We start from the raw sequence: 17,855 nt of genomic DNA, 5'->3' as shown, positions 1-17,855 counted from the left end.
TAATATTAATTTATACTACCATCTATGCTAGAGCTAGACAAACAATTTAGGATGAAGCCCTAATATTAGACTAGAGAGAATGATATAGTGTCAAACTCTCCTGCATGTTCATGTGTTGGACTAAATAATTAGTTACAAAATTTTTCAAAATGAAAGTGATAGTAGTAGCTGTCTATTATAGTTTCTAACTTGCAAGAATGAGCATAATAATAATAATCAGGAACCTAACTAACTACAAGTGTTGACTTAATTAGCACCATATTTTTTGATAGATTGAGATAGTTGCTGTCTTTTAACCAAAAAGCCTCTTCCTTATAGCTCCACCTTTTTCTCCTATTTTACCTCTTTTGGCATTAAAATGTAGATGCGAAAGCGACTATGGTGCTGTTTTAGCCTTATCTTGGACTTGGACTAATTGGATTCATCATTCATGCATATCACTTCTTTCTTCCTCCTATTTCAACTCCAAACACACCCCTCTCACCTGATGTAGAAATCTCCACTCCTGCAGTCAATGCTTCACATTGTGTGTCAAAACAAACTAATACTATCACTCAACTTATTATTATTAGTAACATAATATAAATTGGAAACATATTTGTACACTATATATAGAAAGTGTTTCATGAATCTTGAAGAATAGAATGTGATTATTACTAATTCTGTCTTTTACTGATGAAATTTGATGAACATCAGGATAATCGAAGATGTTTTTTTTATTCATATTTTCTATGTAATCATGTTTTTTGCGTTTCTAATTATGTAACGGGCCTCACTACCCACTTTTTTTGCTTCCATGCACAAGGAAGATAGGTGACCACTAAAGGCGTGATTTGAACCACTTTTAATTTTCACTTTCGGCTTTGGACCCATTAAAGGCCTAATCAATTTTCAACTTCATTAAACACTAATTTATTATTATTAAAAAATTATCATTTCTGCAATACTATGCAGACACTTTAGTCTAAATTACACACTGATTTCAAAAATTGACATTTACCGAACCTGGTAGGTACTGTACAATTTTTTTTTTTATTATTTCACATAATAATATGAGGCAGCGATGTTTGATTGAAGAGTTAGTGATTAATTAAGGAGAAACTTAGGTTAAAATCAGAAAAGATAAGGGCTCTTTGTATGCGGAGAAAGGCAGCTGTTCTGCTTTGCCTTTGGCCTTTGGGTTTACATCTTCTACTCCTCATCATATTATACTTTGTCCAAATTAATGAAAATAAATGGGGGAGGGGGATGTTTGACCAATTGATCACATCCTTATGGGAATAAGAATAAGCATTAATTGCAATTTAACATGAGAAACTTTATTCATTTCATTTGCACATATGAGGTATGACCTAATTAAAACATAGAAATTACTGGATTATAAGAAAGAAAAAAACTAAATAAGTTCATTTTCATCATGCTTCCAAGTTCCAAATCTCTAATACTAATCTTATCAATATTTTACGAATTTTCAAACTAGTGAACTGTATTCGTAGTTGCATCATGAATTATTATCATAGAGTGTATGTAGGGTTATTTCGAACTACATCACAATCCATTTATCTTTTAAGTAGTGCTCCTAAAAGCACTGATTAATTAATTTTTGGGACACTTTGGACCAAAACGATTCTCCAAAGAGTTAATGCATACCACAATCCACTTGCTAGAATCTAGAGAAAGAGGTTGGTGTCTACAATATAGATATATTAACATAGTTGCATTTATAAAATGCTTTTAATTTAGATTATAAAGTGGATGCTTCTGCCGTAGATCTTGGTGATGAAACGGCCCAAAATGATTTTCATTTCTCAATCAAACATCAAATGTTTAATTTCTAGTAGCACATGCTAGAATAGATGCAAGCTAGGGCTAATGATCAATATTTGAATTCTCTTCCAAGTTGAAGTTGCAATTTGTTATTATATGTTTGTTTGTTTTTTACATAGAAGATTGTCAACTGGTCTTTTTTTAAATGGGGAGAGAAAAAAGCAGGAAGCACTGTTGCAAATTGATAAATATCAAATGAGTAATATCGTAGTGGCAACAATTTAGTCGTAGAAAAGGCTAGCATGACATAGACATATCTTAAATCACACATTTAAAAAAAAATAATTTGTACTATTATAAAGGGATTTTTTTTATTCTATTATTCATCTTCTGGTAAAATTATACGTCGATGAAATCTTAACATCGATTATACGAATGATAAAAGATTTTGAAAAAACATACTAGTATAAGTGATCGAGTGGTTATTTATTTTATATTCATATTCATATTTATATTTATATTCCACCGTTTCCATATATCTAAGTGTTATAAACACAATATTGTCAACATGATATTTAATTTGATCCCAATTCAACATGAGGTCTTTAACATCCAAAAACGAAAACAAAATAAAGAAATAAATATGTTATGGAATGAAAATAGAAATTAATTAAAAAGCCTAAGCTAGAGTATATACATAGCATATAGTTTAGACTTTAGAGTAAAGAAGGGTGTGTGCTACCCAAATGGCTCTAGCCTCTTGCCTATATAAAGTGCATATTTTGTAACTGAAGTGGTGGGGGCGGTTTTTATACTCCTATATTCATTATTATGTTACACGTGCTATTTCAACATCTAAATTTGCTATTTTGAGAAACACATACATAAATTGAAACACCAGTGTAATAAACACTAAATTTATGCAATTTACAAATTCATTTAGAAAAATATTCTTATATTAACAATACTTAATTCGTTAAAAACCCAAAAATTGAATATAAAATAACAAAATACTAGGAATATCAATGGAACCAGGCAATCGATTTTTGGGTCAACTATAAGGGTATCCACTATGGATAGCCGCGGGTTGGGGCGGTGGCGGGGCTAACCATAGTGTAGGCGACGTCCGCCCCGGGGCGGATGAGAAATGGGGGGCAGACGGCCATTCGGCGAAAGCAGGGCGAGGACGCGCCGGTCCGGGGCGGGGCGGGACTATAGGCGGGGCTATCTATAGTGGGGCGGCGGTCGGCGCGTCGGTCGCCCCCTTGAATTATTATTTTTTTTATTTATAGTTTTCGATAATTTTTTGAGTGATGAAGGGAGAAGGAATGAATTTTTTTAATACAAATTTTTTGTTATAATTGGTTATAAAATTTTGGGGCTATTGGAAGCGTCCACCGTAGTAGCGGAAACAAATTTTTGAAGCCATGGACAAAAAAATTGAGGTTGTGGACAAAAAATGGAGCGGGGCTATTGGAGTGTCCGCCTTATAGTGGACACTCTGAAGTAACAAATACTAGGAATATCTTCCCCACTTCCACCACCCCACCCCTAGTCATGTGGTAGTGCAGGTAGGCCAAGTGACAATATTGCAAGTCAACGCCCAATCGGACATGACGTCATCTACTAATATGGCCTTTGATCAAAATCTTACCCAATTTAATTTCCCTTTATATATATAGTATTATCTCACAAAAATCATAACATAACACTAGCAAGAAAAATTATGTCCGGACCATATTGGGGCCAATTTTCACTCCACCACGCGCCGGCAGCTGAGCGCGTGTATCCGGCACTCCTAGGCGGCGGCGACTGCTACGATTCCATTGGGCACAGCAGCAGCCACGTGGATTCCCCGGACTCGAATAGTACTACTTATGGAGCACACAGTCCTACTCTCATCAATTGCCAATATCTCATTGATACAAATGTGGAAGCCTATTATTATAACATTGAATCAGAAAATAGCCATGACAGCTCCCAGGTATCATCCAAGACTTTGTTTTATTAGTGCAAGCTAACTATAGACTATAGTAATAACTTTAATTGTGTTTTATTGGCTTAATTAATAGGAAATGCAACAGTGCTATAAGTGGTCAAATAGCTCATTTGCAAGTGATAATAGCGTATTTGAGAGCATGAATAGAGCCATTCCCTACAGCCCAGAGGAGAAAAAAGAGAGAATTGAGAGATATCGAAGCAAGAGATATCGAAGGAACTTCAACAAGAAAATCAAGGTTCGTTTTTACTTATTAGGGGGCCCACTACTAATCATAGTTTGAAAATATAATTAAAAAGAATAATTTTAATTAAAGAATATTTTTATTTAAATTATTTTATACATCCTTCCATGCTACACGTATAATGACCTAAGTAGTTATACTCCCTTCCTCAAGTATACACTTCTTCATTTTAGTCCATTTCTTTGGGAAGTCTTTTCTTCTAATAAGGTGAGATTCATTCTCTACTAACAATATTTTAATTACTTTTCTTTCTATTTCTCCTTTATTTTTTTAATTATGCATTAAAACTTGTGTCTAACCAAGAGTGTATACTCTCTTGCGGGATGGAAGCAGTATTTAATCTATAATTGACCTTGCATTAAACATCAATATAGTATTTACTCTATAATTGACCTTTAAAAAACTTTACTCTATAATTGACCTTTAAAAAACACCACTCCTAATTAATAGATGGCACTTGTCACACTTAAGTAGGTCTCACTGGTCATAGGTTATACTCCCTCCACCATCCGTTTCCTCATAGTTGAGTCGTTTTTTCTTTTTAGAAGTTCTCTCATAGTTGAGTCATTTTCATATGTAGTGGAGTAGTAATAATTAACATTTTTCCCACTCTTACTTTACTCTTCCTTACTTTATTCTCTCTACTTTATTCACTATCTCATCTATTCTCTTTACTTTTTTCTATCTTTTACTTTTTTATCTATCTACTTAACACACTAAATATCTCTTTCTTAAACTCCATGCCGAAACGTTCCGTCTCAACTATGAGGGAATGGAGGGAATACCTAACTACGCTTTATGGAATCTTAAGTTTTTTCATTGAGTTTAAAGATAAACAAACGATCTAATTAAGATGTGCTATGGTGATTTTTTTTATTTGCAAGTAACATTGGGATTTTTGGTTGTAACAGTATGAATGTAGGAAGACTTTGGCAGACAGTCGGCCGCGAGTGAGGGGAAGATTTGCGAGAAATGATGTGATAGAGAAAGAGACTCAATGTCAATTTCAAGAGGAAGATGAGGACGACTATCAAAGCTGGATTACTATGCTTGATGCACTCAACAAATCTGATCTTGCGTTAATATCTTCATTTTGATAAATTGATCTTAGTGTTTATTTGTTTAACTATTAGTTTCATCAAGAATTATTGAACTCATAAAAAACGTATAAACTATTTTAAATATTTTCATTTCTTTGTTGATGGAAAGTTGGTTTCATGATAATGTTAATATTGTATTCACAAGGTTCATTGACTTACAAAAAAAACTTTTTTATTGATTCCACATTATTGATGAAGAGACATTATATAACCATATATACCAATCAATTTCGCTAGTCGGATATACTATCGAAACTAGGAGTACTAAACGATTAATTTTTGAAATAAACTTTTAAGAAACAAGTAAGTATTTGTTGGGTTAATGATTGGTAAAAGTTATTATATAATCATATATGCCCATGCATCAGCTATTTTCACTCTTAACACTATCATATATACTTTTGAGCTTGGTGTTACAAAACCATTAGCACTAGCCAGATATCCGGACCTTAACTAAATCAATGTTTTGATAAATGATAACATATTATGTGTTTAGTTTTTTTATTAATTTAATAAATTTAAATAGTCATCTACTATTTTAATGTCAACAACATTTTTTTATTTTAATTATTTAACTTTTATTCTATGAATACTTTACTTCCTGTCAATTTTATTTAATTTAATAAAATTCTTTCAATTTCTGTCCAACTTCTCTATATTTCTCAATGATCTAGAGTAGAACAGAGTCACCTCAGTACCTTTTTTATAGTAGTAGTACTAGAAGACTTCAGAAAAAAATCTAGAAAAATGGAGGAAAAGGATAAAGAAACTTCTCGAATGGAGGGGAGTATAAGATGCATTCGCCGACGAAGAATATCCTTGTCCTTTGGGAAGAAAAAGCGGACACCTACAAATTCAATGAAACAAAATGAATTAATTCCTAAACACGAATCGTTATTTGAAGAAAATAATTAGAGGTGAAGAGTTGTGGAGAAGCTGCATTACACTAGAATTAGTGGTTATGTATGATTGTTCATAAAGAAAAACTTAAAAGCCTAAAAACTTGGGTGTCACGCCGTAGTTACCTAGTATTAGGATTTGATGGATGAAATGAAAGATAGGAAACGACGATTATATGATTAGATTCTTTAAAATTAGCCACGTCGTCCTCGTAGCTACAAATAAAACTAACCACCTTTGAGAGCAATGAGCATCCTAAACGGGGCGTGTCCTATCCTCCACCCCATCCACCTACAGTGAGACGCTCTATAGCCAACAATACAGTTTTATATTACTATTTTGTGGAGTATTTGTTTTTTACTTTTTATGTTTGTAAATATATTAATTAACAAAATAAATATAAAAACACCACAAAATAAAGGCAAACCCCATTGTCAGTATTTATTTTTTATAATTTATGTTTGCAAATATGGAAAATTGGCAGAATTCATTCTTGAATTTAGAGAGAAATTGAGATGAGGAAAGAGAGTGGAGTGAAATGTGTGAAATGAAATACTAAAATTGGTGATATATATAGAAGAAAATATAAAAAGGAAAATGCGTTGCATCATCCGGACCCCCGCAGTGGGGCGGAGGATGCAAAAATCGGCTGATCGTCTGCGGAGGATGGATAGGGCGCGAAGAAAGGAGGGCACATTGTCTGCCCACCTAAGAAATTTCTACATTCATTTATCTAGCCTGCCTTATAAAGATCTTTATTTTGAATGATAAGTTATATTAATATAAATTAATTTATTACTCTTATTATAATGAATTGATTAATTTTGAGCTTGTTTGATAATCTTATTTTTTGAATACTCAATCTTACTAAATTTTATGAACCCATAATTAGTCTCAGTACGGTTGACATGAATGAATGCTACAAAGAATGAATTAGGCATTCCTTTTTGGAAACTATTAGTACGGCAACATATTCATTAATAAATAGGACTATTACCATAGTCCAGGGTCTTTGTCCTAACGGCAAAGAGCTTAGACATTATTGTATGAGGTGCCGAGTTCGAGTCATCTTGACATTTCCTCCTTTCTATAGGGAATTTATTTGTAATTTTCTCCTTCGTATATGAATTTATTTTAAAAAAATAAAAGGACTATTACCATAGTCACATAATATAAGGGTCATGTGGATCATCTCCTATTGAATTTATGGACGATTGCAAGAAAAAATATAAATCTACCATATTTTTTTATGAAATTTCTCATTAATTCATGAAAAAACTAGCTATTTTTGTGAAACTTATAATTGTAGAACTATCAATTTTTCTCGTCTTATATTAGAATGTTATAATCGGCATGGGCTTACCAGTTCATCTTAACCAGTTAAATTGGATAAGGAATATAAAATTACAATTAGTATGGTAGTCTAGGCCCAAGCCCATTAAACAGTACCGGCTTACCACAAAAGATTTATCGGCCCATGTTTTAACTTTTTCCCACAAAAGATTTATCGGCCCATGTTTTAACTTTTTCCTCTATGATTCCAACAACATAGTCTAGTTTAAGAGTATAGTTATATGCTTCCCAAACCTAATTGATCTAAGGTTCAATTTTCCAATTTCTTCAAATTTGAAATTATTGTGTTATTCTGCAAACATGAGATATAAAGAACAGCCTCTTACTTTTCCTCATTTCCTTCTGGCGGCAGATAAAAATAATTACTACTCCATGATTTACAAACAAAAAGATCGATAAAACTACATGTGTGAAACACTTACTAATTTAGGAAAAATGCCACATTTTATCACAAAGCAAATTGATGTATAGTATAAACTCCAATATTAGGGTTTGATAACGTCATTAGGCCTGAATTTCGGCATCAGAAAGTGCATATAGCACAACGACTTGAGTAGATAATATCACATTTACAACTGTATATATTCTACATTAGATCTGGCATGCCACGTAGATTGATGCCAAAGTTCGGGTTTCGTGATGTTACAATAAATTTCTTAAAAATTAAAAGCTCTAAGAGCATCTGCAACGGTGAGCACAAGCTCTCCTTCCGTCCTTGCCGCAGGCGAGGACACGCTTGTCCGCCGCTGCGCTCTTGCCGCTGGCACGGACGTGCTCTTAGCTAAGAGCACGTCCGTGCCAGCGAGCAGGGCGACGTGGCGTGTTTCTATTGGCCGTTGGCATTTTCTTTTTTTTAAAAAAAATCGAAAATAATAACAAAAATTTAAAAATATATATATTTCGGATTCCCAAAAATATAGCCGTTTTATTACCGTTTTTGGAATTTTTTTGAATTTTTTAAAAAACATTTAATCCCAAAACCATCTATAAATACACACATTCATCATCCATTTGGACGAAATTCGGTCACTTATGAATTTAATTATGTAATTTTTAATTTTTAGGATTTTAATTACGTACTTTTTAAATTTTAGGATTTTAATTATGTAATTTTTATTTTATTTGTAATTTGTAATATTATTCCGGATATTTTTAATGCATTTTAATTTTGTGGAAATATTTTTATTCAAATTGAATAATAGAATGGTGGGGCCTTTGTGCTCGTCCTTGCGGAAGAGCACAGTTGTGGGTGTTGTGCTCTTGCCTAAGAGCAGGCAGAAAAAATGGGGTCGGGCCCACAACCGTGCTCGTTGGCAAGAGCACGGTTGTGGATGCTCTAAGTGTTAAAAAAATAGGTGAAACTCATATTGTGACAAAATATATACTCCATTTTTGTTTGCAATCAACAATTAGGAATAATGTTTCCATATCAAAAGAGAAGAGAAAGAATGCTTGAGCAATGATGAAAAATCTCTATTTTACTTCTTGGAGAGGGTTGGTAATTCATCATTGTCTTCTCTGGAGAATTCACAGCCTTAATTAATTAGATGACCTCATAAAGGAAAAATGTGAGGAAGTTTGGAAACATTAATATTATTACTATTAATTAAATAATAAAGCAAAAGTATGAAGAGAATTAGAAAACTAAATTCCTCTTCTATATTGATCTTATATTTAAACTATATTCTAATGAGTACTACTATATTACTTATCAAAATTGTATACATGAAACATGCAGCAGCAGCAGCACATATTTGAATTACCATGCACCTGACAGGATATATATGCTAGTAATATAATTAGGTAAGTAATTAGCTTGAAGGATTATACTTCACAATTAAGGGCTCATTCTCATTCATCATCATCCATCTAATTATTCAACATAATCAACATGATAACTAATAGTAATAATATTTGCGATCTTTGAGTTATTAATTACTCCATGAATTTCGTCTAGAATTAACTACTTAATTATGCTATCATCTTACATAGTGGAGTATTTGAGAAAAATGACTGCTCACCTCAAATTATTAGTAATATGAATCTAGCTACTGCATTTGCTTAGTAATCAAGTCACATATAGTTTTCACGATGGATATAGGGTGTCAAAATATTATTAAAGTAGTGCTTGATTGCATTAATTTTGAGGAGGTTATAAATTTTGTGGAGGTTATGGTTCCAAACCATTTATGGTATGTCGTAATTTTTGGAATAGATTAATCCATCGTTGATAAGCTAAAGTAAGTACTCCCTCCGTCCCAAGCTACTCGCACTTATTTCCTTTTTGGGCGTCCCAAGTTACCTGCACTCTTTCTATTTTTAGTAAAAATTTTCACCTACAGCCGTCATTTTTGACTTTCCTATACATTCATTCCTTAATCTCCGTGCCGAAAAGGAAAGGGGCGAGTAGCCCGGGACAGAGGGAGTACTAAGTAGTAGTATTAATTTTTTAGCATTATTATTGCCTATGGTGGATTTAATTTAAAATATTGGTTGTTGTTAATTATTGATAATAAAATTGTACTCCATGTTAATAATAAAATCATAATCCTTTTACTAATTAAATTGTGTTGTGAGCATTAGGCCATATATATTTGGTCTAACTTTACAAAATTTTGGAGTTTCAGTATTTGTATCTAGCTAGCTAGTAGTAGTAGTAGCTATGAAGAATCATCAAAATATTGACTTTCTGTAATTGTGCCGCTGTTTAAACTTTTGACTTTCAAATACGTTATAAAAGTAACAGATTAATTGTTTGCATTTGTTATATATATTTAATTAAATCGTCTCTATTATTACATCTCAGCCGTCAAACTAGAGTAAATAGTGAGGTTAGGGGTGTTGAGAAGAGGGGAAGTATCAATAAACATTAAAGAAGAATATAGTTCCAAGAATGGAGTTCCAAGAAGCATTGAAGATGTGCATGCATTGTTCCAATAGTAGTGTAGTTCCATGAATATACATTTATTGTAGGATCTCAAAAGTCACCAACATCCCTATAAATATATGGGTGTTGAGTACCATTTCATCATTCAATCAAAATACAATAATCTTCTCCCATTGCTTTCTTCTCTAAATATGTTGTCTATACCATTTAACATGGTATCAAAGCAGGTTTGGACTCAGATAAGGTATCATCATCGTCTTTGATACCTTTCTCGGCCCTTTCCCATTTTTTTGTTTTTCCTTTTTCCGCTGTATCTATAACCATAAGCCAAAATGTCAAATGACAACTATATAGTAACCGAAACCTCAGATTCATCTATGGCAGATGAATTTGCCCGGCAATTTGCCAACTTTATGCGCAATAGTTTTGCGATGAACCAACCAAATCCACCAGAAACAGCTGCCATGCCATTCAGAATTGACACGCAGCCCCTCCACATTGGTGGGAATAAGTTGAATGGAGAAAATTACGCCCTTTGGTCCGTATTGATGAAGACGGCAATAAGCGGTCGGGGAATGGTATCTCACGTCACCGGAGTGCCTCATTCTCCACCGCGAACCGATCCAGCCTTCATACAATGGGAACAAGCCGATCACTGTGTGATCACTTGGTTAATACAAAACATTGAGCCTCGACTGGTCAGTCGAGTTTCACAACATCCGACGGCAAAGCATATATGGGATGCGTTGGCCGTCACATATGGGAGCGGAAGAGATAAAATCCAGGTGTATGATCTTCAGTTCAAAGCAACCACACTGAGGCAAGGAAGCAGTTCATTAGAAGAAATATGGAGCCGGTTGGGAGAGATCTGGATTTCAATCGACCAAAAACAGACGAACCCAATGAAATGTCCAGAGGATATGGAGATTCATAACAAATTCATACAAGATCAGAGAGTATGTCAGTTTCTCTATGCAATTGATAGCAAATATGAAACAACCAAGAGGGAGATACTAAAAATGGACCCACTTCCCTCCGTCGACTATGCGTACAACCTGATTCAGCAGGAGGAGACACGACTCCGAGTGTTACAACAGGCAAATACCGGCGGAGCAGCTGCCATGGATGGAATTGGAACTGGCCTCGCCATCCGAGGGTGGCAGAACCCTACCGGCGGCTCTCGGGGTGGCGGTCGCGGCAGCAACGGTGGTGGTCGCGGCAGCAACAGTGGTGGTCGCGGCAGTGGCAATGATAGAAATCGGCGAAGTGATGAAGAAGACAAGTCAAAATTGGTGTGTTCCTACTGCAAACGGAAAAGACACACAAAAGATTCATGCTTTGAACTAGTTGGATATCCAGATTGGTGGGAAGAGAAGCACGGCAAGCCGCCGCAACCGCAAACACCATGGAACCGTGGCGGGCACGCCGCCGCAGCAGTTGGAGGCGACGGAGGCAACGCCGTGCAGGGGGTCGCGCAAACCGCCGGTGCTGTCCAGCCAGGAGGAAGGACCAGAAATGAAGCTGCTCAGCCGGCGAATACAACCGGGGCAGCAAACTTCGTTGCCAGCGGAAGTGGGAGTGTAATTCACGATTGGAGTGAAGAATTGATGAGGGGAGAGGCGGCGCCCGATTCAGGTAGATTAGGGTTAGGGGGCTCTTTTATTGGAAGCCCCCAAATCTTTGGGAAATTGCAGGTTTTACCCCACCAAAATTCTCAGTCACAATTAGCCCCCAAATCTCCTGAAAATTCCATAATTTCCCAAACCACTTGCCAAAATCGATTTCAGCCTCTCGAGAAGCTTGGAGTTGTGTGTGCAGTATCTAATGGCCATGAGAAAAATGATAAATGGATTTTTGACTGTGGGGCAACCGATACCATAACATATGATGCCTCAGACCTTACCAACCTTCAGAAACCTCTAAAATCTCATATCCAAACTGCCAATGGGGAATTTACGGTGGTTGAGGGGGCTGGAACCGTTAACATTTCCCCAACTTTGCAGTTATCAAATTGTCTATATATTCCTTCGATGTCTCATAAGTTATTATCCATTAGTCATGTCACAAAGGAATTGAATTGTACGTTACTAATGCAGCCACAATTTTGTCTGTTGCAGGATATCCGAACCGGAGAGATAATTGGGCGTGGCACTGAACGTGATGGGCTTTACTATGTGGATGAGATAGCTCAAAAAGGGACTGCCATGTTAACTCACGGATCAGCTGACAGGAAAGCTTGGCTTTGGCATCGGCGCTTGGGTCATCCATCTATCGGTTACTTAAAATTATTATTTCCTAGTATTATTCCTAAGCATGACATGTACTGTGAAACTTGTCTTTTATCCAAAAGTCATCGGAACTCTTACCCATTAAGTAATACTCGTGTTGAAACCCCATTTGCCTTAGTACACTCTGATGTTTGGGGGCCCGCACCAGTTATTGGGGGGCAAGGTTTTCGATATTTCTTAGTTTTTGTGGATGATTGCACTCGCATGACCTGGATATATTTCATGAAACAAAAATCTGAAGTTTTGTCACACTTTACCCATTTCTATAACCTTATCCAAACTCAGTTTCACAAAACCATTCAGGTCCTTCGGTCAGATAATGGGGGGGAGTTCGTTAATTCTACCATGAAACAACTCTTCCAAAACAAAGGCCTTATACACCAAACCACATGTGCTCATACTCCCGAACAAAACGGTGTGGCTGAAAGGAAAAATCGATCTCTCCTCGAAATGACTCGTTCTATGCTTATAGAGTCAAAAGCCCCGAAACACTTCTGGCCAGAAGCCATTGCCACCTCAGCCTATCTCTTAAACCGATTGCCCACAAGTATTCTCAAACATAAAACTCCTCTACAAGTCTTGTCCACCTTCACAAAAATTCCTCCGCCCTTGACTCTTGAACCTCGCGTCTTCGGATGCTCCGTTTTTGTCCACATTCCTAAACATGAAAGAACTAAACTATCCCCTTGCGCTGTCAAATGCGTTTTTGTAGGATATGGGGTAAATCAAAAGGGGTATAGGTGTTTCGATCCAAAGTCCAACCGGATGTTTGTTACAATGAACTGCAACTTTCTTGAAACTGAGTACTTCTTTACCCATCTTAGCGGTCAGGGGGAGAGTAATGTTAGGGATAACAATGATACGGACCCGCTAAGTTGGATCTCAATGCCACTGCCAACGCCAAGCAATCCTGATGCGGATCTATCAGAGAAAACAGTAAGCAATTCCGCTGAGCAAGTCTCTGATGTGGTAGAGTCCATCGTAGAAAGTGGCATCGCCTCAAATATTTCTCCGTTAAGGTTATCCACTGTAAGTAATCCTGTGGATACAGATAATTGTTTGGCTAACACTGTAAGTGCAGAAGAAAATTCAATTGAGGCCGAAGAAAGGGAAATTGAGGAAGTCGAGGTCGAAGGAGTTGACCATGACACTGGGAGGTACATACTTCCACCAAGGTCAAACAGAGGAGTTCCACCCAAAAGGTATACGCCAGAGAGGATTGACAAGAAAAAGCGGTACTCTGTTGTGAACCTAGCCAAAGGCCATTTATCAGAGATGGCTCGGGCTTTCGAGAATGCACTATATGAGGAAGAAGAAATACCACAGACATGGGAAGAAGCTATGAAATACAAGCATTGGAGGGAAGCAATGAAGAAAGAGATTGATGCACTGATTCGAAACCACACATGGGAGAAATGTGCTCTACCAGAAGGGAAGCGACCAGTGGGTTGTCGATGGGTCTTCACTATCAAAAGAAGACCCGATGGCTCGATAGAAAGGTACAAGGCACGACTTGTCGCAAAAGGCTATACTCAGACATATGGAGTTGACTATTCTGAGACCTTCTCTCCAGTAGCTAAGATGAACACAATTCGGGTGTTGTTATCCATTGCTGCTAATAGGGACTGGCCATTACACCAGTTTGATGTGACGAATGCCTTCCTACATGGAGAGTTGAAGAAGGAAGAAGAAGTTTACATGGAGGCACCCCCAGGTTTTGCAACAGATTTTAAAGCAGGTGAAGGGTGCCGATTGAGGAAGACCTTGTATGGATTGAAGCAATCTCCAAGAGTATGGTTTGGGAAGTTTGCTGGGGCAATGATTAGCTATGGATATACACAGAGCAATTCAGACCATACGCTATTTTTTAAGAAGCAGGGTGATAAGATCACATGTTTAATCATATATGTTGATGACATGATTATTACAGGTGACGACCTAGAAGAGATTGAGGAATTAAAGAAAAATCTTTTTCAGGAATTTGAGATGAAGGACTTGGGGAATCTCAAGTACTTTCTTGGGATTGAAGTGCTAAGGTCAATCAAAGGAATTTTTCTGCGACAAAGGAAGTATATCTTGGACATCCTAGCAGAGACCGGCCTACTGGAATGTAAACCAGCAGACACTCCTCTGGCAGTTAATCACGGATTACAAATCAGAGAAGGAGCCAAGTTGGCTGACCGTAGTCGATATCAGCGACTAGTCGGAAAACTCATATATCTCTCGCACACTAGGCCAGATATTGCCTATGCAGTTGGGGTCGTAAGTCAGTTCATGCATAAGCCGCAGACAGATCACATGGAGGCAGCACTTAGGATTTGTCGATATTTGAAGGGAACTCCAGGGCATGGAGTGTTGTTCGCTAAAAATGGGCATCTTGAGATTCATGGTTATACAGATGCTGACTGGGCAGGGAACCCAAACGATAGGAAGTCTACAGCAGGCTACTTTACCTTTGTTGGAGGTAATTTGGTAACATGGAGAAGTAAGAAGCAGAAGGTGGTGGCTCTTTCGAGTGCCGAAGCAGAATTTCGTGGGATTAAAAGTGGGTTGACCGAGATTTTATGGTTAAGGAGATTGATGAAAGAGATTAATCTCCCTCCAAGCAAGTGCCAGTTGTATTGTGATAACAAAGCCGCTATAAGCATCTCACAAAATCCAGTACAACATGATCGAACGAAGCATGTGGAGGTTGACAGACACTTTATCAAAGAAAACATTGAGAATGGGATTGTCGAACTCCCTTTTGTTCGCTCTGAGGATCAACTTGCCGACATCCTAACTAAAGCAGTCAACTCAAGGAGCTTTGAAGATGTGCTTTCCAAATTGAGTTTTGGAGATCCCACCACTCAATTTGAGGGGGAGTGTTGAGAAGAGGGGAAGTATCAATAAACATTAAAGAAGAATATAGTTCCAAGAATGGAGTTCCAAGAAGCATTGAAGATGTGCATGCATTGTTCCAATAGTAGTGTAGTTCCATGAATATACATTTATTGTAGGATCTCAAAAGTCACCAACATCCCTATAAATATATGGGTGTTGAGTACCATTTCATCATTCAATCAAAATACAATAATCTTCTCCCATTGCTTTCTTCTCTAAATATGTTGTCTATACCATTTAACAAGGGGTAGGGTTGAGAATATTTTGCATTTTGACTAAAATACGTACTGAAATGAAATTGAATCAATTAGTGCAAGTTTTCTTTTAAATCGAAAAAAATTGAAAATTTTAGAATCAAAGCCGAACCGAATTGTTGGAAAATCAATAGGACTATTTTTTATATATATATAGATTGTTTAAAACACTGCTACTGCTACTACTACTATACTGTAGTAGTATAATTTATGACAAGCTACCCCTTAAATTAAACAAAATCGAGGAATATTTAATAGCTTCGGTGCAGGCGATATATGGAGAGTAATCTCAAAATTTTTATATACTACTACTTTAAAAAAAAAATATATAAGAAATACTACATAAAAGTATATTCACAAATAAAGGTCAAAGTCAATGACTGGTGATGGCTATAGCCAATTATCCATACCCACTCTAAAAATCCTCAAATTCAAGACCACTACAATTCAATTCCAACCAATCAGATCATGACAAATCATTCCCATTCTTCAATATGCCTAGTTTTTATCACTAGAAAATATCATATCCTAATAGGTTCAGGACTCGTATTTAATCTATAATTCAAATTCATAAACTCATACTTATATACACCACTATACTCTTATAAACATTCTCTATTTCTCAAAACCTCACCCTAACATTCTCTCTCTCTCTCTCTCCGGCAGAGCCATCTTTTCTTCTTACATATCAAAAACCCGGGGCGCCGAAGCAGAAACGATGGCGTCGGTGTGCATATCGAGCTGCGTGGATGACGCCCGCGTCCCGGTGAGAGCAACCTACGTGAACCTCTACAAATGGCCGGAATCCGACTTCGAGTTCGTTAGGTCGATGAGCTCCAAATCCCACAACTCTAGTCACGGCCGCCCCAGAGTGGTGGACAGCATCTCATGCAGGCAAATGTATTTGAGAAGCTACACTTTTTCGAGGGAGGAAGACTACAAAGAGGAGAAGGCCAAGGTCAAGTGCCTCGGCAGAGCCAAAGACAAGAAGAAGAAGAAGAAGAAGAAGCCGGCGGCAGGGATCAAGAGGGCCAAGTCGGCGTCGTGCTCCGCCTTGACCTATATTTTCCGGCGGCTGCTCTCTTGCACCACCGAGATTGATGTTGTTAATTAACTACTAATGCATTGGGTAATCTTTTTCTTCTAAATTTGTTGCTTTCTTGTTTTTTTTTTTAGTTTTGTTTTTAAAGTATATATTATTATATATTTATATATGCTTATTTTTCATAGAATTTAATATTTCTTGTTTTGATGGGATATATAATGTGCTTTTGTACTTAGATAATGGGTGGATGATTTCCTATAATTTGGTTTTGTTTTGTACTATTGATATTGTCTTGTCTTGAAAATAATTTTATGGATTATGCATTGGAAATATGAACGTTTTTTTAATAAATGAATTATGAACTTTATTATAGATTATTTGAAAGATTCAATTAGCAGCATTCCAAATAAATATTTAAAGATATGTAGTTTCGGTTTGCAGGATGATGTAAAATATATAATTAATGTAGGTTATATTAAGGCGCAACCGCGCGAGTGTTAAAAAGTTAAGTCAAGATGATGACTCATGAGGACAAATGTGGAATGCGTAATCTCCATGTGATTGGTTTGACTCACAAAATACAAGTTTGTTTTCAACAAAGCAAGAACACTACATATAATGACATGTAAAAATCAGTGATTGAAAATAAAACGTGTCAAATACATATAATGTAATTATGAATGCAAAAACATGTACGCATCATCTAAATTCTAAAGCCAAAAAAAAAAGTCATATGCAACGCACTATATCGATCAGAACTGAAAAATGAAATTAATCGATAAATTGATACTACTATAAAAAAGAGTTTCTAATACGAGAAAGATGCAAAAAGCAATGAACATATCACATATGCCTTGTCTACTATTTACGTGAATGACTTTGATTTTGTTATTATACACAAGTAGAAAAAATATTTAGTGCGTGGAAGGGCCAATGTAATTTTCAATTATACCTTTTCATTTTCCACGTAATTATCCACCATTCAATTTTACAGCCATTGACGACTTTCAGATTCATAAAACTTCAATTTAGCCTACTCCTCCACTAAAGTTTTGTCACTTGTCTGCCTCATAAAAAGGTTATTTATATTTTTTTAATTTCTTCATATGAATTTAAAATTGGCCTCCACTAGAAT

General features: G+C 36.2%; 2 protein-coding genes across 2 annotated transcripts; both read left to right on the top strand.

Moving 5' to 3' along the window:
* The first annotated feature begins 3,491 nt into the window (after nucleotides 1–3,491).
* On the top strand, nucleotides 3,492–5,107 carry LOC121741726 (zinc finger protein CONSTANS-LIKE 8-like). Its single transcript, XM_042134611.1, has 3 exons — nucleotides 3,492–3,751; nucleotides 3,840–4,004; nucleotides 4,922–5,107. The coding sequence occupies exons 1-3, from the start codon at nucleotides 3,494–3,496 to the stop codon at nucleotides 5,105–5,107; spliced, it is 609 nt and encodes a 202-aa protein (XP_041990545.1). The 5' UTR covers nucleotides 3,492–3,493.
* Nucleotides 5,108–16,280: 11,173 nt separating this feature from the next.
* Nucleotides 16,281–17,050, top strand: LOC121741067. The gene has a single exon (XM_042133760.1). It carries the CDS (start codon nucleotides 16,394–16,396, stop codon nucleotides 16,787–16,789), a length of 396 nt encoding a protein of 131 aa, XP_041989694.1. The 5' UTR covers nucleotides 16,281–16,393; the 3' UTR covers nucleotides 16,790–17,050.
* Nucleotides 17,051–17,855: the final 805 nt, after the last annotated feature.

This window comes from Salvia splendens, chromosome 7 (genome assembly GCF_004379255.2).
Source record: "Salvia splendens isolate huo1 chromosome 7, SspV2, whole genome shotgun sequence".
Taxonomy (NCBI): Eukaryota; Viridiplantae; Streptophyta; class Magnoliopsida; order Lamiales; family Lamiaceae; genus Salvia; species Salvia splendens.
Note: the sequence above shows the minus strand (reverse complement) of the source record. Positions and strands in the feature narration are given on the sequence as shown.

What these genes read in the sequence shown, in the direction of transcription:
- LOC121741726 (XM_042134611.1), top strand. Translation starts at nt 3,494, where the DNA reads ATGTCCGGACCATATTGGGGCCAATTTTCACTCCACCACGCGCCGGCA. An exon ending in ATAGCCATGACAGCTCCCAG is followed by an intron (nt 3,752 to 3,839) that starts GTATCATCCAAG and finishes CTTAATTAATAG; the next exon opens with GAAATGCAACAGTGCTATAA. An exon ending in ACTTCAACAAGAAAATCAAG is followed by an intron (nt 4,005 to 4,921) that starts GTTCGTTTTTAC and finishes TGGTTGTAACAG; the next exon opens with TATGAATGTAGGAAGACTTT.
- LOC121741067 (XM_042133760.1), top strand. Translation starts at nt 16,394, where the DNA reads ATGGCGTCGGTGTGCATATCGAGCTGCGTGGATGACGCCCGCGTCCCG.